Raw genomic sequence first — 22,036 nt, 5'->3', positions numbered from 1 at the left:
TGCTTGTAGTCCTATTTACTCAGGAGGCTGACTGAGGCTGGAAGATCACTTGAACCCAGGAGTTTAAGGTTACAGTGAGCTATGATGGTGCCACTGCACTCCAGCCTGGGCAACAGAGTAAGACTCTGTTTCTAAAAAAAAAAGAAAGAAGAAAGAAAGGAAAGAAAGAAGGGAGGAAGAAGATGGACAGACAGATGGAAGGAAGGAGAGAGAGAGGGAGGGAGGGAGGGGGAGAGAGAGAAAAAGAAAGAGAAAGAGAAGAAAAAGAAAAGAAAAAGAAAAAGGAAGGTGGTGGGGGAAGTGGAAGGGGAAGGGGAAGGAAATGAAAGGAAAGAAATTCTTTTTCTTTATAAATTACCCAGTTTCAGGTATTTTGTAATAAGCAACAGAAAACAGACTAAGACAACCATATGATACAGAAAAAGCTAAGGAAGTTAACAAAGATAGATCTCTCCTCCACACCTTCCAGTCTACAGCATTATTCCAAAGAGAAGTGGGGCAAAGACTTAGGAAACAAGCAGACAATGGGAGCTGACTTTTCTCCTCAAGGCCCAAATATGGAGACAGGGGTAATAAATGGGAGGATGACATTAGAAGAGATGAAGAGAAAGCCAAAAGGAGAGGGGGTATGTACTAACTCCCTGTTTAGAACTCTAGGAGATGTCCATACAGGGTGGAAACAACATAACAAGAAGAGCTGGGGATGTTTAGGCAGAGAGGGGGCATCAGTTAGCTCTCCTGAGATTCTCTTAATGCCTGGGCATTGAGAACAAGTTCTCAAGGTTCCGTACACCAAGAGCAATGAAGAAAGTGGCCAAATTTACAGCCAAAACACCTGGCATAGGAGTGCTGTGGTGAGGTGACTCTACTACAAAGGTTGTAGAAAGCCACCTAGTCAAAGTCTGGATACAGGACTTCAATGAGACTCAAAGGGTTTGGGAGAGCAACAAAAACCAAGGTGAGGTAAAATCAGCAATGGAGGACCTCAGGTCCTAAATAAGGCCTTAAGTTTATGAGTCAATGATTTTTTCAGTGGAGTCCAGACCTGGTATAGAACCAGTCTAGAAGTCTTGCAGCAAGAATCAGTAAAAATACAGACAGTTATGGGATTCCAGATGCCCTTAGATCCTAACCTTACCTTTTCCCCAGCACTGCTACAAGGCTACGTAAGGTCTGCCACTATTCCTACACACTTACATTTAGGGTGACTATTTGTCCAAACTGGAACATTTCTGAGAGTACAAGGGTACTCTGTTAAGAATTATGTCAGAAAAACAGGCATATACTGAGACTGCCCAGGCAGATAAAGGGGTATGATCGCTTACCAATATGCCATTCTTAGGACTATGGAATGGGGAGAAAATCTAAGGTTCAGCATTCACCCAAAAAGGACTTCTAACCGGAAGTAAATGGATGACAATAAGTAAGTTTAACTCATTATTTCCCAGCTAAATAGGGGAGAATGGTGATGAGGGTTTAAGAGAAGTTTAGATGAGTTATTTTTAAAAATAAATGAAGCTATATTTTCTTTGCACATATAAGTGGTAGGTTTTATTTTTCAAAGAGAGGTCAGTATTTAGGTGAGACAGGAAATAGTCTCAGATACACATAATCAAGTGTTTTATTACATTTGCTCCATTTCAATACATAGACAACAGTCATTAAAGTGGATCTGCAAAGAAGTTATAGCAATATAAATAAAACCCCCTTTCTCCATTAGCTACTATGTCAAAGTTGTAGGGGTTTTACTTTGTGAATGTGCTACTTAAATAAAGAGAATACCAGATGTCTAGTAGACAATAGGTGCTCAAATCTGGTATCATTATTATCCAAATACCATTCTATCCTCCTTAAGAATGTATTATATTATAAATTGCGGAAGGAATTTTTTTAAGTGACTCCATCATCATCTCTGGTGACCTTAGTCATTTATATTTACAATTTTCACTATCATTTACTGAAGGACAATTCACCCAAAAACAACAGTAACAGATTTTATTTTCTTCAGAAAATTCTCACTATTTAGATACAGGAATATTTATAAAGAGGCTATCATACTAACGCTACTCTCTTCTCACGCTACATATATTTCCCAAGGAGACAACTATGTCTTCAGCCCAGGACTTTTCCCTTGCTCTCTGGGCTGGGCCATCCAACTCATTGTTGGACACCTCCACTTCAAAGTGCTGTCGGTACCTCAGTGTTACCCCAACCCACTCCTGCTTTTTCATTTGTGTTCCCTCACCTAGTGAATAAGTTTTCATCCAATTTCCTAAGTCAGAGGGCTGAGGGCCAACTTGGATTTCGACTTCTTCCAATCTGTCATTAAAAACTATTGACTATCCCTCTTGAATTTTTCTCAAACTTTTCCTTTTTGCTATCATTGCTGAGGGCAGAGATTTTGTTTTTAATCAATTTTGTTCACTACTATATCTCTAGCAATTACAACAGTCCTGACATATAGCGAGTCCTCAGCAAATAATAAATGAATACCTGAGTTTGTGGACTAACAATCATATTTGCTATATAACTATTATAATACAGGGTTTCAGAAGCTCAATAATTTTAAAATTTTAATTCTTACGTTTCTCTGTGGCATTTCTGATAGTCTTCTGAAGAGGTACCTAGGAAAGAAAATAAAAGCAATCTATTAGAAATATAATTTGAAGACAAACCAGAGGCTAAAATTAGGTAAAAATGAATATTTTTCCCCAAGTGCAGTTTATTTTTATAACTTTTTAAATATTGTTTTTTTTGTCTGCCACTTAAATTAGGTAAAAATATTTTCAAAATATCAAAGTAAAAAAATGTTGTAAAATGTTATGAGATACAGGAGTCTCTCCCTTGTATTTGAATAGTTCTTTATAATTTTTGAAGTCTTTTTAAAATTATTATTATTATTATACTTTAAGTTCTAGGGTACATGTGCATAACGTGCAGGTTTGTTACATATGTATACTTGTGCCATCTTGCTGTGCTGCACCCATCAACTCGTCAGCACCCATCAATTCATCATTTACATCAGGTATAACTCCCAATGCAATCCCTCCCCCCGCCCCCCTCCCCATGATAGGCCCCGGTGTGTGATGTTCCCCTTCCCGAGTCCAAGTGATCTCATTGTTCAGTTCCCACCTATGAGTGAGAACATGCGGTGTTTGGTTTTCTGTTCTTGTGATAGTTTGCTAAGAATGATGGTTTCCAGCTGCATCCATGTCCCTACAAAGGACACAAACTCATCCTTTTTTATGGCTGCATAGTATTCCATGGTGTATATGTGCCACATTTTCTTAATCCAGTCTGTCACTGATGGACATTTGGGTTGATTCCAAGTCTTTGCTATTGTGAATAGTGCCGCAATAAACATACGTGTGCATGTGTCTTTATAGCAGCATGATTTATAATCCTTTGGGTATATACCCAGTAATGGGATGGCTGGGTCATATGGTACTCCTAGTTCTAGATCCTTGAGGAATCGCCATACTGTTTTCCAGAATGGTTGAACTAGTTTACAATCCCACCAACAGTGTAAAAGTGTTCCTATTTCTCCACATCCTCTCCAGCACCTGTTGTTTCCTGACTTTTTAATGATTGCCATTCTAACTGGTGTGAGATGGTATCTCATTGTGGTTTTGATTTGCATTTCTCTGATGGCCAGTGATGGAAGTCTTTATACGTGTATTATCTTACTTGATTCTTACAACAATCCTGTCAGGTAAATATATCAATTTATTATCCCCATTTTACATATAAGAAAAAAATAACTGGTCGGATTACAAAACTAGGCTGGGTACAGTGGCTCACGCCTGTAATCCTAACACTTTGGGGAGCCAAGGCAGGTGGATCACCTGAGGTCAGGCGTTCAAGACCAGCCTGGGCAACAAGGTGAAACCCCGTCTCTACCAAAAATACAAAAATTAGCTGGCCGTGGTGGCACACGCCTGTAATCCCAGCTATTTGGGAGGCTGAGGCACCAGAATTGCTTGAACCCAGGAAGTGGAGGCTGCAGTGAGCCGAGACTGCGCCACTGCACTCCAGCCTGGGCAACAGAGTGATACTCTGTCTCAAAAAAATAAAAAAAATAGAAAACTAATAGTCAAATACTAGTCCAATACCAAATATATAGAAATGCATACTAGTAGATTGATTAGTCAAGAGAATTTCTGCCAGCCAACATTTGACTGCCTCAGGTACATTAAGATGTTAATAGAAATATAAAGAACCATGGGTATAGTTATTTAAAGAAATTAAAACCTTCAGTGGCTTTGGTACTTTGCTTATGTTAGATTAGGATTTTTAAATCTCACAAATTAAAAAGGAGACAAAGTGAATGATGCCTTTAAGCATTTCCTCAAAGGGAGGTTCTCAAAACATATACAGTGGACCTTTATCATCTAGCATCTATTCTGTTTTTGCTGGTAAGAGTTGCCTCGTTTTTTTTCCCTGATGGTCCAGGCATAGCCTATAACTCAATGCTGTGAGAGCCCTGTATCTCCCTGGACAAAGTGACTGGTTCAGGGAAAGGCACATAAACTAATGAAGCCCATGTGTAAGGTCCAGGACTTCAGTTCAAATTGTTGGGAAAGAGAAGCACTTTTTTCAATGTATTGTGAGTATGTAAGCCCAGAACCAGCAAAAGTTGCTCCAAGAAGGGACTTGTCTGAGAGCATAACTGACATAGAGGGATCCTGGGCCAGGGGATAGAGAGGAATTGGATCCTACCAATATCATTTGAAACCCTGGATCAAACTGCCTATGTACCTGATTTATTGCTGAATTTTTCAGGTACATGTGGTAACAAATTCCCTTTTTAACCTAATACTGTTAGTTTTTTGACATTTGCAATGGACAAGAATCCTAACCAAAACATTTGCTAAAGAGACAGGCTGCTTCTTCGAGAACTTTATTTCAGCAAAGGAGTTGCCAAACTAAACATAAAACAAAAGACAAGGCCTTCAAACACTAGAAATATTGCCATCTAGACAGCTATCAACCTTCCAATAAAGGACCCCAACTCAATGTTCTTTGACTAATATGACCCTTTCTTACTGGCAGGCTCTAATAGATGGGCTGCCAATATCCATTCCTACTCCCCTTCTTCATTTTCCTTGCCTTCTACCACAATAGAGGATAGGAAAGCAAAATACTTGGTTTCTCAGCCTCCCTGGTGGTAGATAAATGCATGACCCAGTTCTGGCCAATAGACCAAAGTAGAAGTCAGCTGGGAATTTCTAGGAAAGCTTTTCTTCTTTCAATAAAAGGATACATGTGGCGCTCAGCCTTCTCTCATTCTTTCTACCAGGAACATGGCTGTGACACCTAGAGTTTAGCAACCACCTTGCAACTATGGGGTAACAAACCAACACACTTGGTTGTATGTTGACATAAGACCCTATGATCTTGATGATATTAGTGAGTTGCTACATAGCTCTGGGCTGGTATGGGAGAAACATAAACCCAATATAAATTTTAAAAATTTTGCATGACAAAAAATACCATGAACAAAAAGACAACCAACAAACTGGGACAAAATATTCGTAATACATACCACAGACAAAAGGCCAATATTCTTCAAATAAGAATGGCCCTTAAGCATATGAAAAATGTATAAACTCACATATAATTATGGAAATGCAAGTTAAAATAGCACAGAGATACTATTTGTCACCTTTGAGAGTAGCAAAATTAAAAAAAAAAATGACAGCACATTCTGTTGGTAAGGATATGGGGAGACCAGCACTTTAACACACTGCTGTTTGGAATGCAAACTGTTACAATCCTTCTGGAGGAAAATTTGGCAATATCCAATAAAATGATAACCTTCTGACCCAGCTATCCTACCTCTGGAAATCTACCTTGAAGACACACTGCCAATAACATGAAAATATATATCATAAGTTTATTCATTGTGTATTGTTTATAATGGCAAAATATTGGGGAAAAACCTAAATACCCAATATATAGGTATTTTTGAATAAACAAAAGTACATCAACAGAGTGGAGTACTATGCAGCTGTAAAAAAATAAGAGGAAGATCTCTATGTAAACTGATGTGGAGTGATTTCTAGTACATACTGTTAGGTGGAAAAATCAAAGTGAAAGAAGAGTAGCTATATAGCGTGGTACCCTTCATGTAACAAAGAAGAGGATATAAAGAAATACATTGAGATCTCCTCATTTGTACAAAAGAAACACAGGAAGGATAAGCCAAAACTAAAAAGACCAGTTACTCACAGTGGGTAAGTGAGAAAGGGGTAGAAAGAAGAGAAGAATGGTAGCTGGAAGAAGGAGAAAGTGATAATTTTCTGAGACTATCTTTTTATATAGCTATGACTCTAAAACCATAGTAATATTTCATATTCCTAAATACATACACAAAACCAAACAGGACAGGTGAATGCAAAAGTGAATCAATAACAAATGAGTATAGCTATACATATTACAAGTGAATAACCTCTCATATGTTAAGGGAGGTGGGGAGAAAATGAACTTACATAACTTTGGAAAATTAGTAATTTGACTGGATGCTGTAATGCTAAAGACAAAAAGAACTGTATGCAAATGCTGTAATTTATTTACTTAAATGTGTTTCTTACAGGGGCCTGGGTTAACACTTCTGAAACTACTCTATATATACTAGAAATAAATAAATAAATATACAAATAAATAAATAAATGAATGAATGTATGATGAAAGTATTGGATTTCAAACCATAGAATAAATATCCATGAGTCTACACTGAATTAGTAATCAAATAAATAAACAAATGGCAGAAAAGAGAAAGTTCTTCTTTTACAGTAGAATTCCAATTAATAAAAGTAGCAGTAAAGAATAGAATAAAAAATCACCATTGGACAAACACCACAGTAATAAAGGTTGAAGTCAACTGGCTCCTCTGATGGCTGCTAAAATTAGTGAAATACAGTTTCAGAAGAAAGAGAGTTTACAGTCTCAAACTATCTTTTTGTAGATATTCAAAAATTACAAAGAGAAAACAGCAATTTTTAATTGGAGAAATTCAGCAGATACCACCTTAACCAAATGATGAAATTTAACATCACCAGTAATAAGACATAATATTCTTCAAATAAAAATGAGAGGACAACATGAACCCTTTGATATGATATGATACACTGCAAAGGCACAACATAATTTCTGTGGTACTCTTACCAAAAATTGCATAACTTCATTCCTTTGTTGTTTTTTTTTTTCAGAAGATCCATATTCTGTCACCCAGGCAGAAGTTCAGTGGTACAAACATGGTTCACTATAGCCTTGACCTCCTGTGCTCAAGCGATCCTCTCATTCTCCCACCTCAGCCTCCTGAGTAGCTGGGACTACAGGCGTGCACCACCACATCTGGCTCTTTTATTTTTTGTAGAGATAGAGGTCTCACTATGTTGCCCAGGCTGGTCTCGAACTCCTGGCCTCAAGCAGTCCTCCCACCTCAGCCTCCCAAAGTGCTGGGATTACAGGTGTCAGCCACTGCACCCAGCCATAACTTCATTCCTATCATGAGGAAACATCAAGACAAATCCCAACCAAGGGACATTCTACAAAATAACTCATCAGTAATTTGAAAGACTGAGGAACTATTACAAACTGCAGGAGACTAGGGAGAAGTAACAATTAAATGTGACATGGGATCCAGGATGGATCATGAAACAGAAAAAAGAAAGACTAAACGAAAAGTCTAAAAATAGTTCAAAATAAAAAGTTATAAAAGGCTGAGTGCAATGGCTCATGCCTATTATCTCAGCACTTTGGAAGGCCAAGGTAGAAGAATTGCTTGAGGCCAGGAGTTTGAGACCAGCCTGGGCAACATAGCGAGACTCCATCTCTACAAAAAATTGTTTAAATTACTTCTTGTGCCCGGGAGCAGTGGCTCACACCTGTAATCCTAGCACTTTGGGAAGCCAAGGCAGGCAGATCACCTGAGGTCAGGAGTTCAAGACTAGCCTGGCCAACATGGTGACACCCCATCTCTACAAAAATACAAAAATTAACTGGGTGTGGTGGCACACACCTGTAACCCTAACTACTAGGGAGGCTGAGGCAGGAGAATTGCTTGAACCTGGGAGACAGAGGTTGCAGTGAGCCTAAATTGTGCCACTGCACTCCAGCCTGGGCAAAACAGTAAGACTCTGTCTCAAAATAAATAAATTTAAAAAGTAAACTAAACATACTTCCGCTATTATTAGATATTATCTGTAGCCAAAGATAATCCAACTGATAAACTTAGCTTAGAAATAATTCAAGAGAAAAAATCCTTTGCTTTTCCAACATAGATAAGAAATGTTCCCCCGTGTATGCAACTCACTTAAAATTGCAGAGACATTTGAAAACTGTGGTGCCTTCTCTATCGCTACTGCTTTACTGGTATCCAGAAGAGTAGAATTCTTCCACTGCATGTGTTCTTCCAAGTTGGGACACTCCCAGTCTAAAACAGCAGAGAAGAAATAGCGTAAGACTTTAAACAACAGCCTACAAATGATGGGTTCCTTCCTCCCCCACCTTAGGTCCCCAGCCCATACCAAATGATGGTATTATAATTGAAGGTTTTGGATGAGACAGAAAAAAAATAAGCTTTGACAGATCAATATACTAAATAATCTATGGTCTATTCTGGTTCTTTTACCCTGCCTTCCTTTCTAGACTTTTCCACCATAAGGATTATTGATCTAAGAGACAGGTAGCACACGTGTGAGCTGCCTGTTATATTTTATATATGTTATACCTATGTACCATTAAAAATCACATCACTAAATAACATACAGTCAGCCCTTTGTATCTATAAGTTCCACATCTGTGGATTCAACCAACCATGGACTGAAAATATTCAGGAAAAAATTGCATCCATACTCAACATACACAGTCTTTTTTTTCTTGTCATTATTCTCCAAACAATACAGTATAACAACTATTTACATAGCATTTACATTGTATTAAGTATTATAAGTAATCTAAAGATTATTTAAAGTATATAGAAGGATGTGCATAGGTTACATGCAAATACCATGCCATTTTATATCAGGGACTTCAGCATCCACAGATTTTGGTATCCAAGGGAGGTTTTGGAACCAACCTCCATGGATACCAAGGGACAAACTGTACATAAACTGCTATTACTTAGTATCAGTTTTAAGCTTTCTAGTGATTTCCCACTATGGAAGAATAAGACTATTCCCTGTATATTCGCCCATCCCCACCTTTCCTACCCCTCCATTGTATCTATAGTGCTATATCATATATTAAGTTAGATCAATATTCATATAGACATATGATGATAAAATGTTATAAAAATGCTGTTTACTCTGGTGGTATATCAAAACCACCTTTTGTTTTTCCTGGAGTCAATACAAGTCCCTTTCCTCATCTGTTTAGTTTTATACATACACACACACACACACACACACACACACTCTTTTGAGACAGAGTCTTGCTCTGTCGCCCAGGCTAGAGTGCAGTGGTGTGATCTCGGCTCATTGCAACTTCCGCCTCCTAGGTTCAAGTGATTCTCCTGCCTCAGACACCTGAGTAGCTGGGATTACAGGCACCCACCACCATGCTCGGCTAATTTTTGTATTTTTGTAGAGACAGAGTTTCGCCATGTTGGCCAGGCTTCTCTCGAACTCCTGACCTCAAGTGATTCGCCTGCCTCAGCCTCCCAAAGTGCTGTGATTACAGGTGTGTGCCACCACTCCTGGTCTCTATACATGTTTTAATCTATTTAATCTCAAACACTACCAAATTGCATAAATCCATTCCATTTATTCCACTCCCTGGTGTTTTAGAATTTCATAATGCTGTGCCTTGGTGTTTTTCATCTACTGTACTAGGCACACTATGGTCCTTTTAACCCAGAAACTCATAATTTATAGTTCAAAAAATGTTCTTGAATATTTATTGATAATTTTCTTCCCTTTTTTCCATTATCTTTTCCTGGATCTCCTATTGTTTGACGTTGGATTTCATATACTGTTCTTATATTTTCTTCTCTAAATTTTAATCTTTTTTTCTTTATTTTCTCCTCTTTTTCCCTCCTTTTTTTCTTACGATTTTTTTTTCTGGTAAATCTCAACTTAATATTTTAATCCCTTTACTGAGTTTTCCATTCTGCTATTGCATTTCATTGTTCTTAGAACAGCCTCTTTTTTATAGCATCCTATTCTTATTTAATGGATAAAATATACATTTTCTTATCTCAAGGAAGATTTTAAAAAATATTTTCCTCTCCTTGTTCCTATTTCTCCTTGATTCTTTTTCCTCCTACTTAATTTCCTTGTTTCAAGATTTTTAAATTTTAAAAGTTTAAACATTTTAATTTTTAAAATTCCTTTTATAGTTAGAACACTTAACATGAGATCTACACTCAAACTTTTAAGTGTACAATCCAGTGTTGTTAACTAAAGGCACAGCATTCTATAGCAGCTCTCTAGAGCTCACTCCTACATGTGTAAGTGAAACTTAATACGGATTGATAGCAACTCCCAATTTTCCCTTCCTGCAAGATCCTGTCAAGCATCATCCTACTCTCTGCTTCTATGAGTTTGGCTATTTTAGATAACATATAAGTGGAAATATCAAGTATTCGACCTTCTGTGACTGGCTTATTTCATTTAACATAACGTCCTCAAGGTTCATCCGTGCTGTCACAAATTGCAGGATTTCTTTCTTAAGGCTGAATAATATTCCATTGCATTTATACATCACATTTTCTTTATCCATTCATCTATCAACAAACATTAAGGTTTTTTCCACATCTCGGCTACTATGAATAATGCTGCAGTGAATAAGGGAGTGCTAATATCTCTTTGAGATCCTGATTTTAATTATTTTGGATATTCACACAGGGACTGATGGACCACATGGTCATTCTGTTTTCAATTTTTAGAGACACCTCCATACTGTTTCTCTAGGTGCTGTGCCATTTTACAGTCCCACCAACAGTGTACAAGGGTTCTAAATTATCCACACCCTTGCCAACATTTGTTATCTTTTGTTTTTGTTTTTTGGTAATAGCCCTTTTAACAAGTGTGAGGTGATACTGTGGTTTTGATTTGCCTATTCCTGATGATTAATGATGTTGAGCATTTTTTCATATGCTTGTTGGCTATTGCTGCTGCTGCTTTGGAGAAATATCTATTCAAGTTATGTGTCTATTTTTAAATCAGGTTGTCTTTTTTGTTTAGTTTTGCTATTCAGTTATAAGAGTTCCTTATGCATTTTAGTTATTTACTCCTTTATCAGATATATGATTTACAAATATTTTCTTCCATTTTGGTATGTTGTCTCTTTACTCTGTTGATTGTTTCTTTTGCTGTTCAGAAGCTTTTGCTGTGCAGAAGTGATAATGTCTCACTTGTTACTGCTCTTGTTGCCTACACTTTTGGTATCATATCCATGAAATCACTGCTAAGACTAATGTTATGAAGCTTTTCCCCTATGTTTTCTTCTAGGAGTTTTATATTTAAGTATTTAATCCATTTTGAATTAATTCTTGTGTATTAGTGTCAATGTCCAATTTCACTACTTTGTATGTGGATATTCAGTTTTCCCAACAGCATTTGTTGAAGAAAGTATCCTTTCCTCATTGCGTATTCTTGGTACTCCATCCTGTCAAAGATAAGTTGGCCATATATGTATGGATTCATTTATCTTTTTTTTTTTTTTTTGAGACGGAGTCTCGCTCTGTCGCCCAGGCTGGAGTGCAGTGGCCAGATCTCAGCTCACTGCAAGCTCCGCCTCCCGGGTTTACGCCATTCTCCTGCCTCAGCCTCCGGAGTAGCTGGGACTACAGGCGCCCGCCACCTCGCCCGGCTAGTTTTTTGTATTTTTAGTAGAGACGGGGTTTCACCGTGTTAGCCAGGATGGTCTCGATCTCCTGACCTCGTGATCCGCCCGTCTCGGCCTCCCACAGTGCTGGGATTACAGGCTTGAGCCACCGCGCCCGGCCTGGATTCATTTATCTTATGACAGTACCATACTGTTAGAATTACTATAGCATCACAATGTATTTTGAAATCGGGAAGTATGATGTTCCTACTTTGTTCTTCTCAAGATTGTTTTGGCTATTTGAGCTTCTTTGTAGTTCCATATACACTTCAGGGTTGCTTTGCTATTTCTATTAAAAAATGCCATTGAGATTTTGATAGAGATTGCATCCAATTTGCAGACTGCTTTGGGTGTATGGATATTTTAACAATATTAAGTCTTCCAACTCATAAACATGGGATGTGCGTCCATTTCTTTTTAAATTTTATTCATCATTGTTTTTCAGCATACATATCTTCTACTTCTTAAGTTTATTCCTAAATATTTTATACTTTTTGATGATATTGTAAATGAGATTGTTTTATTTCCTTTTCAGGTAGTTTATTGCTAGTATATAGAAACACAACTGATTTTTGTATGTTGATTTTATAATCTACAATTTTACTGAATTCATTTAATCGTTCAAATATGTTTGTGTGTGTGTGTGTGTGTGTGTGTGTGTGTGTTTAGACAGAGTCTCGCTCTGTCACCCAGGCTGGAGTGCAGTGGCATGAACCCGGCCCACTGCAACCTCCACTTCCTGATTAAAGCAATTCTCCTGCCTCAACTTCCTGAGTAGCTGGGACTGCAGATGCCTGCCACCACGTCCAGCTCATTTTTGTATTTTTAGTATAGAAGGGGTTTCACCATGTTGGCCAGGCTGGTCTTGAACTCCTGATCTCATGTGATGTGCCGGCCTCGGCCTCCTAAATTGCTGGAATTACAGGTGTGAGCCACCACATCCGGCCTTATGGTGCTGTGTTTTACATATAAGATCATGTCATCTGCACAAACAGATTATTTTACTTCAATTTAGACGCTTTTTATTTTTTTGTTGCCTAATTGCTGTGACTAGGACTATGCTGAATAAAAGTATTCAGCATACTTCCTGATCTTAGAGGAACAGTTTTCAGTTTTTTACTACTGAGTATGATGTTAGCTATGGGCTTCTCATATACTGTCTTTATTATGTTGAGGTAATTGCCTTCTGTTCCTAGTTTGAGAGTTTTCATCATAAAAGGTGTTGAATTTTATCAAATCCTTTTGCTGTATCTATTGAAATTACTGTGTAATTGTTACCCTTCGTTCTGTTAAAGTAGTGTTACACTTTAGTTGATTTTTGTATTTGGAACCATCCTTGCATTCCAGGGATAAATGCCACTTGGTCATGGTGTATGATCCTTTTAATGTAGAGATGAATTTGAATTGCTAGTATTTTGTTGAGGATTTTTACATCTATGTTTACCAGGGATATTGTCTTATAGTTGTCTTTGCTTGTAGTATTTACCTCACTTTAGTATGAGGGTAATGCTGGCCTCAAAGAATTAGTTTGAAAGTGTTTTCTCCTCTTTAATTTTTAAGAAGAGTTTAAGTTTAAGAATAGTTTAATAAAGACCATATATAAGAACTGGAATTAAATATTCTTTAAATGTTTGGTAGAATTCACCAGTGAAGCCATCTGGTCCTGGACTTGTCTTTGTTGGAAGGTTTTTGATTGCTTGTTCAATCTCCTTACTAGTTATAGGTCTGCCCAGATTTTATATTTCTTCATGACTCAGTCTTAATAGGTTATATGTTTCTAGGAATTTCTTCTTTCCTTCTAGGTTATTCAATTTATTGTCCTATAATTGGGCATAGTAGTCTCATGATTATTTTTGTTTCTGTGGCATCAGGTATAATGTTTCATCTTGCACTTTGAATTTTATTGAGTCTTCTTTTTTTCTTAATCTAACTAAAGGTTTGTCAAATTTGTCCTTTCAACAAACCAACTCTTAGTTCCACTGATTTCTATTTTTTTCGATTCTCTGTTCCATTTATTTCTGCTCTAAACTTTATTTCTTTCTATCTGATAATTTTTGGCTGTTCATTCTTTTTTCTAGTTCCTTGAGGTGTACATTAGCTTATTTGAAATGTTTCTTTTTAAATGTAGTTATTGCCATAAAATTCCCTCAGTACTGCTTTTGCTATATTCCACATTTTAATATATTGTGCTTTTGTCCAAAGATATTTTCTAATTTCCCTTTTGATTTCTTCTTTGACTCATTGGTTATTCAAGAGTATGTTAAATTTCCACATATTTGTGAATTTTCCAGTATTCCTTCTACTACTGATTTCTAGTTTTATTCCATTGTGGTCAGAAAAGATACTTGGTATGTTTTCAATCTTCCATTTGTTAAGACTTGTTTTGTGACATAACATGATCTATTATAGAGACTGTCCTATCTGTGCATGAGAGAAATATATATTCTGCCACTGTTGGGTAGAATGTTTTATATACATATTAGGTCCATGTTGTCTATAGCACTGTTCAAGTCTGCTGTTTGCTTACCTGTTTTCTGTCTGAATGTTCTATCCATTGTTAAAAGTGGGTTATATTGAATTATCCCACAATTATTGTATTACTATTTTTCCCTTTAGTTCTGTCAATGTCTGTTTTATATATTTAGATGCTGATGTTGGGTGCATACGTATTTATAACTGTATATCTTCCTAGCAAATTGACCTTTTTATTATTATTTTTGTTCTTCTTTGTCTCTTATGACTGTTTTTGATTTGAAGTCTATCTTGTCTGACACAAATATAGCCACCCCTGCTCTCTTTTGGTTACCATTTGTATGGAATATCTTTTTCCATCTCTCCATTTTTAGTGTATGTATCTTTAAATCTAAAGAGGGTCATTTGTAGACATCACATCATTAGATCTTGTTCTTTTATCCATTCAGTCACTCTGTGTTTTGATTGGGAAGTTTAACTTATTTAAAGTAATTATTGGTAGGTAGGGACTTAACTATTGTCATTTCACTAATTGTTTCTCTCTTCTAATTCTTTTGTCCCTTTTTCCTTTAGTGCTGTCTTCCTTTGTGTTCCATTGCTTTTTGTATATATTGATAAAGGTTTTCTTTTTCTTCTTTTGTGATTCTTCCATAGGAATTCTGTTTGTGTTGACCATGGGGCTTATGTAAAATCTTATATAGTAACAGTCTAAGCTGATAACTTAATTTCAATTGCATACAAAAACTACACTTCTACTTCTCCCCCTCTTGCACTTTATTCATGTCACAATTTATATATTTTAGTTGTATTATTAACATCTTCAGTTAGTTTTTGACATTTTTATCTTTTAACTCGTATACTAGAACTAAAAGTGATTTAATTCTAGTATACTACTATAACAATATTACTGTATTCTGTACAGTATTACAATTACTATTACATTACTATTGTAATAGTAAACTACTATAAAGAATTAGTGAGCTTAAGGACAGGTCATTTTTAAAGACTCCAAAAGCAATTGCAAGAAAAACAAAAATTGACAAATGGGACCTAATTAAATTGAAGAGCTTAACAGTAAACTACTATTACAATATTACTGTATTCTGTATTTATCTATATATTTACCTTTACCAATGAGTTTTATACTTTCATGTTACTGTTTAGCATCCTTGAGTTTCAACTTAAATAACTCCTTTCAGCATTTCTTGTAAGGCAGGTCTAGTCGTAGTAAATTCCCTCAGCTTTTGTTTGTCTGGGAAACTCCTTGTCTCTCCATTTTTGAAAGACTGTTTTCCTGGGTGTACTGTTCTTGATTGATTTTTCTTTCAGCACATTGAATATATCATCCCATTCTCTCTGATCTGTAAGGTTTCTGCTGAGAAATCCACTCACAGTTTTATGGCAGCTCCCCTGTACATGTCAAGTCACTTTTTACTTGCTGCTTTCAAATTTTTCTTTATATATGGCTTTTGACAATTCAATTATAATGTTTTTCAGCGTGGATTTCTTAGATTCCTTCTACTTGGGTCCCTTGGGCTTCCTGGATCTAAACGTCCATTTAATTCCCCAGATTTGGGATGATTTTAGCCACTATTTCTTTGATTACACTTTCAAGTCCTTTCTCTCTTCTTCTCTGGGACTCCCATATTGCAAATGTTGGTCTGCTAGATAGTGGCTCACAAATCTCTTAGGATTTCTTCAATCTTTTCATTCCTTTTTCTTCACTAATGGCATAATACTAAATGACCTTTATTTTTCTTCTAAACTTTACTTTAGATATAGGAGGTACACATGCAGGTTTGTTACATGGGTAAACTGTGTGTCACTGGGGCTTGGTATACAAATGATTTGTCACCCAGATAGTGAGCACAGTATTCAATAGGTAGTTTTTCAATCTTCACCCTCTTTCCACCCTCCAACCTCAAGTAAGCCCCAGTATCTACTGTTCCCTTCTTTGTGTCCATGTGTACTCAATGTTTAGTTACCACTTATAAATGAGAACATACCGTATTTGGTTTTCTGTTCCTGCATTAATTTGCTTAGGATAACGGTCTGCAGCTGCATCCATGTTGATGCAAAATATATGATTTCATTCTTTTTTATGTCTGTGTAGTATTCCATGGTGTACATGTACTACACTTTCTTTATCCAGTCTACCACTGATGGGCATTTAGGTTGATTCCACGTCTCTGCTATTATGAAAAGTGCTACAACAAACATATGTTTTCATGTGTCTTTATAGAATGATTCCTTTGGAAATATATCCAGTAGTAGGATTGCTGGGTCAAATGATAGTTCTAGGTTCTTTGAGAAATCTGCAAACTTCTTTCCATATTGGCTAAACTAATTTACATTCCCATTTCCTCTGTGTACCAGCAGTGTATAAGCTTTCCCTTTTCTCTACAGTCTCACAAACATGTTATTTTTTGACTTTTTAATAATAGCCACCTTGACTGGTATGAGATGGTATCTCATTGTGGTTTTGATTTGCATTTCTCTAATGAGAAGAAGACATACTTCTTTAGTCTTCTTTATATTCATGCCCTTTGCCCATTTTTTAATAGGATTGTTTTTTGCTTGCTGATTTAAATTCTTTATAGATTCTGGATATTAGATCTTTGTTGGATGCATAGTTTGCAAATATTTTCTCCCATTCTGTAGGTTGTCTGTTTACTGTGTTGATAGTTTATTTTGCTGTGCAGAAGCTCTTCAGTTTAATTAGGTCCCATTTGTCAATTTTTGTTTTTCTTGCAATTGCTTTTGGAGTCTTTAAAAATGACCTGTCCTCAAGCTCACTAATTCTTTATTCTTCTTGAGCTAGTGCACTGTTATATTGTTCTACTGAATTTTTCTTTTGTTTTTTTTTAGAGCGGTCTTGCTCTGTCACCCAGGCTGGAGTGCAGTAGCATAATCACAGCTCACTGTAACGTCAAACTCCTTGGCTCAAATGATCCTCCCACCTCAGCCTCCTAAAGCATTGGGATTACAGGCATGAGCCACTGTACCTGCCCTCAGTTCAGTGATAGTATTATTCAGCACCAAAAATACCTATTTTGTTCTTTTTAAAACTTTCTTTTTGTTGAAATTCTTATTTTGTTCATGTATTGTTCTTCTCAGCTTGTTGAGCATCTTCATAATGATTATTTTGAATTAGTTGTCAGAAAATTTGTGTTATCTCCATTTCATTAGGGTCAGTTTCTGGGGATTTATCTTGTTCCTTTGTTTGGACCATGTTTCCCTGCTTCTTAATTTTCCTTGACTCTTGGTATCAGCATCTATACATTAGAAAAAACATCCATTTCTCCCAGTCTTGCAGACTGGCATTGTACAGAAGACCCTTATGAATAAGCCTACCCAGAGATCTCTCAAATCTTTTTGCTAGTCCAAACCACCATCTTTGTTGTTATGAGCCTCCAGGCATTTAGAATATGTCAGATCCTGTCAACATTTTAAGACAGGTGTGACAGAAGCTAGTCCCAAGAACATCCCTTAAAAAGCTGCAATGGACACACAGTCCAACTCCTTCTCTCCCGAGGGAGAAGCCAGAATCTGGTTTTTTTCCCCCCCACTCACTCTGCACTGAGCCAGGTGGAGGGCAAGTGGCAAATGTTTGTGTCCTAGAGCAAATTGTCATCTTTATTCTCAGCAGTCAGCAGTCAGCTTGGGTATGTTGGGTCCTATCAGCACTCTGAGACAGGCAAGACAGAAGTCAGTTCCCTCAGGCATTCCTCAGAGAATTCAGAACACTGGATGTATTGTCAAGTCCCTTATCTTGCTCTTCCCCTCAGGGAGAAGCTGAAAACTGTGGTATGGGTTTCCTCTCAATTGTATGATCTTGTGCTAGGAGTAGGAATTATGGTGAGGATGTCTCAAATTGTCCTACTGGCTTTGATGTGGCTGGCCCCATGCTTGCCAGGATGCAGGTGCCTGTCTACTGTGTTCTGAATTTTTCACAAAGGGAACTGGTCCATATACTGCTGTTGGTGTGCCCATAAGGAGTAGGCAGGGCCATGGCTTCCTGTTTCAACATCTTGCCGACAGCATTCTCACACTTTGTTTTGCTTTGATATCTCTTTTTAATGTTAGAGGCTTTACTCAGAAGTCTGGTGATCCTTGGCTCTCTGTTCATACTTAAAAGTGGGTCCTAAAAGGCTAAGTGGTATCCCTATGGCCTAGGTGGGGCTTGTCATGTAGTTGGCTTCACTGTAGGGTCTTCTGCCTGGTCCGTTTCATTAAGGACTCCTGAGGTCAGTATCTTTAGATATTTTCTTCTGGGGTACTCAGTTCCTGAGAAAATAATCTTTCATTTTCTCAACAGAAGGTTCAAGTCTGGGAAGCTGACAAGAAAAATGGGCTGCTGGGGTAGGGTGGAAATAAGCATTGGGTGAGCAGATCCCATAATTTAGGACGTACACTTTTACTTAATTTCCTCTTCCAAATTCAGTACATTATCTGCAGCAGTCAGCTTTGGCTGTTTAATAAACAACCACGAAATCTCAGTGGCACAAAATGAAAGCATTTATTTTTTGTTTCCATGTCTATTAGTTGGCTCAGGTAACTCAGATTACAAGTCTGCAGATCAGCTAGGGCAGCTCTCTAAAGTGAGCTGGTTGCCTGGGCTGCTCCACTCTGTTACTCTCATTCTGGGGTTCCATGAGAGTGGCAGAAGCTAATTAGGATACATTCTCATGATAATGGCAAAAGTGCAAGAAGACAAGCCCAACCACTTAAGCAATTTGAAAGCTTTTCTTAAATTGTGTTTGTTGCAGAAAGCAAGTGACATGGCCAATCCCAAAGCCAGAGAGTAGAAAAGTACACTCCACCCATTATGAGGGTAAATAATACTACAGAGAAATGAATAATTGGGACTGACATTTCAAAATACCACAGTGTCCCTGCTATTAACAGTACCTAGTATTCTCCAGTCTGGAGTCCCTGTTTCAAAATATTCTAAAGAATAGCTCTACAGGCTCCCTTTGAGCAGGAAAGGAGCAGTTAACCACATCTTTCATGTTTTTGACATCTATTTACAAGTATTTGGCACAATCAAATTATGAGCTTTTCTGTGACACTATAGTGCAAACTGGCTTGTTTCTGGGGTATTCACATTGTTGGTTTAGGACTCTGCTTTCTTAGGTCTGCTGCATCAGACCATCTGATTAACCTTCCAAACTTCGTACTTTTCTTTTTTCCAATTATCTTTGTCCTTATAAGTGTATTACTTTAAAGAAAAAGCCGTTTTCTGCCATTGTAAGAGTGTAGAGTAAGGCATGTATTTGATCTGCCATCATTAACCAAAGGCTATATTTATATGTATACTAAATGTAAATAACTCTTAATTTGTGAAGAAAATTCAAGCAGGGACTTGGCCTAGCTAACACTTAAGTTATTTGCTGAAAAGTAAGATAAGTACAGGAAAAGAAAGATAACACATGGTTCAAGGGAATAAGTATACATTCATTAGGTGCAAAATTGATTAATAATTGGATGTGCGTTACATATAAATGCTAAATGACATTTCTTCATTCTTCCTTGATCTGAGGGCTTTTGCTCTATTAGTCCTATGTGACTAGGAATGAAACACAACAGGTAATGGTCAAGGAAGTGAGGTGTTGGTGAGGAAGAGGAGTATGCCTTCTCGAAAGGGACGTTTATTCATTGGAGGATTTGTGGACAAAGGAGTAATTTCTATAGTAGAGCAATTTAAGGTTGGAATTACTTTCTCACCTAAATAATCTGATTTTCTGAACAGTTCAGGTGATGGAAAGCTCTCTTCAAAACTCTTGTATTCTGCATAAGAGTCTGTTACTGAATAGCTCAGAGGAGAACTGGCCATACCATGGTGCAAACTTAATCCTGTAGAATAAAGGAACAAACAAAATGGATAAATGTTTTGATACAAAACAGATGTGAAATCCTAAAAATTGAAATGTATGGAAATGTACATGCTTAGTTACATATTATTACTAGAACATAAAACTGCTTCTACATACAACTAAAAAGGCATAATATTTTAAACTTTTAATTTGATCTTGGACAATCATTCTATTTTTGATGGTGATAAATTTGTTATAATCCTCTTTTGTTGTTTTTCAAAGTTTTACAACTTACTCCTTTTCTCTACTTTGGGGTCAGTTGTGATTTTTGGCTCAAAAATTTAAGTTTTTTTTTTTTTTTTTTTTGAGACCGAGTCTCGCTCTATAGCCCAGGCTGGAGTGCAGTAGCGCGATCTCGGCTCACTGAAGCCTCTGCCTCCCGGGTCCTGGTTCAAGCAATTCTCTTGCCTCAGCCTCCCGAGTAGCTGGGATTACAGGAATGTGCCACCATTCTGGCTAATTTTTTTTTCTTTTTTTCATATTTTTAGTAGAGACGGGGTTTCACCATGTTGGCCAGGCTGGTCTTCAACTCCTGACTTCATGATCCGCCTGCCTCGGTCTCCCAAAGTGCTAGGATTACAGGCATGAGCCACCGTGCCCAGGCAAAATTTAAGTTTTATATATAAGTAACCCACTAATTGTAAGCTAACTAGCCGAGGAAAGGGTGATTCTAGTTATTTCATCTAAGAAACAATGAGCCTACACATACACAAATAGATTAAAATAATTTAATAAGAGAGCATGGAAATAGACTCACACATAGATAAGCAACTGAGTTTTGACCAATATGTAAAGGCAATTCAGTGGACAAAGGATAGTCTTTTAAACAAAATGTGCTGGAACAACTAGGTACCCATATGAAAAAAACAAAATAATAAAACTTGCACTCATACCTTCCATCATGGAAAGAAATTAACTGTAAATGCATCATAGATCTAAATGTAACTCCTAAAACTCTAAAACTTCTTTTGAAAAAAAAAAGGGAGAGGCCAGGTGCAGTGGCTCAAGCCTGTAATCCCAGCACTTTGGGAGGCTGAGGCGGGTGGATCATGAGGTCAGGAGATCGAGACCATCCTAGTTAACATGGTGAAACCCCATCTCTACTAAAAATACAAAAAGAAATTAGTTGGGTGTGGTGGCGGGTGCCTGTAGTCCCAGCTACTCAGGAGGCTGAGGCAGGAGAATGGCATGAACCTGTGAGGCGGAGCTTGCAGTGAGCCAGATTGCGCCACTGCACTCCAGCCTTAGTGACAGAGCAAGACTCCATCTCAAAAAAAAAAAAAAAAAAAAGGAGAAAATTGTAACACCGAGTTATGTGAAGAATTTTTTCATTTAACACTAAAAAAGATTCATAAAACAATAGCACTGATAATTTAGACTTTAGCAAAATTTAAAACTTCCCTTCAAAAGAGGCTATTAAAAGACAAGCTATAGGCTGGGTGCAGTGGCTCACGCCTGTAATCTCAGCACTTTGGGAGACCGAGGCAGGCAGATCACAAGGTCAAGAGATAGAGAACATCCTGGCCAACATGGTGAAGCCCCATCTCTACTAAAAATACAAAAATTAGCTTGGCGTGGCGTCATGTGCCTGTAGTCTCAGCTACTTGGGAGCCTGAGGCAGGGGAACCGTTTGAACCCAGGAGGTGGAGGCTGCAGTGAACCAAGATTAAAATTGGCCACTGAACTCCAGCCTGGTGACAGAGTGAGACTCAGTCTCAAAAAAAAAAAAAAAAAAAAAAAAAAAAAAAAAAAAAGACAAGCTACAGATAGGGAGAAAACATTTGCAAATGGACTGAAATCCAGAATGTAAAGAACTGGCTTGGCACAGTGGCTCATGCCTGTAAAGACAGCACTTT

At 37.3% G+C, this 22,036-nt stretch overlaps 1 protein-coding gene across 2 annotated transcripts in view; it reads right to left on the bottom strand.

The window, feature by feature from the left end:
* Positions 1 to 22,036, bottom strand: part of MEIKIN (meiotic kinetochore factor) — a 133,093-nt gene that overhangs the window by 99,173 nt on the left and 11,884 nt on the right. For both annotated transcript variants that reach the window (XM_008014346.3, XM_038008250.2), the window contains exons 5-7: positions 20,032 to 20,160; positions 8,318 to 8,437; positions 2,585 to 2,624 (exon numbers count right to left, since the gene is read on the bottom strand). In XM_008014346.3, the coding sequence (XP_008012537.3) occupies positions 2,585 to 2,624; positions 8,318 to 8,437; positions 20,032 to 20,160 (289 nt within the window). The remainder of the gene's footprint in view (positions 1 to 2,584; positions 2,625 to 8,317; positions 8,438 to 20,031; positions 20,161 to 22,036) is intronic.

Source organism: Chlorocebus sabaeus, chromosome 23, assembly GCF_047675955.1.
Source record: "Chlorocebus sabaeus isolate Y175 chromosome 23, mChlSab1.0.hap1, whole genome shotgun sequence".
In the NCBI taxonomy this organism is placed as follows: domain Eukaryota; kingdom Metazoa; phylum Chordata; class Mammalia; order Primates; family Cercopithecidae; genus Chlorocebus; species Chlorocebus sabaeus.
The sequence above is the reverse complement of the archived record's forward strand: the minus strand, read 5'-3'. Positions and strand labels throughout refer to the sequence as shown.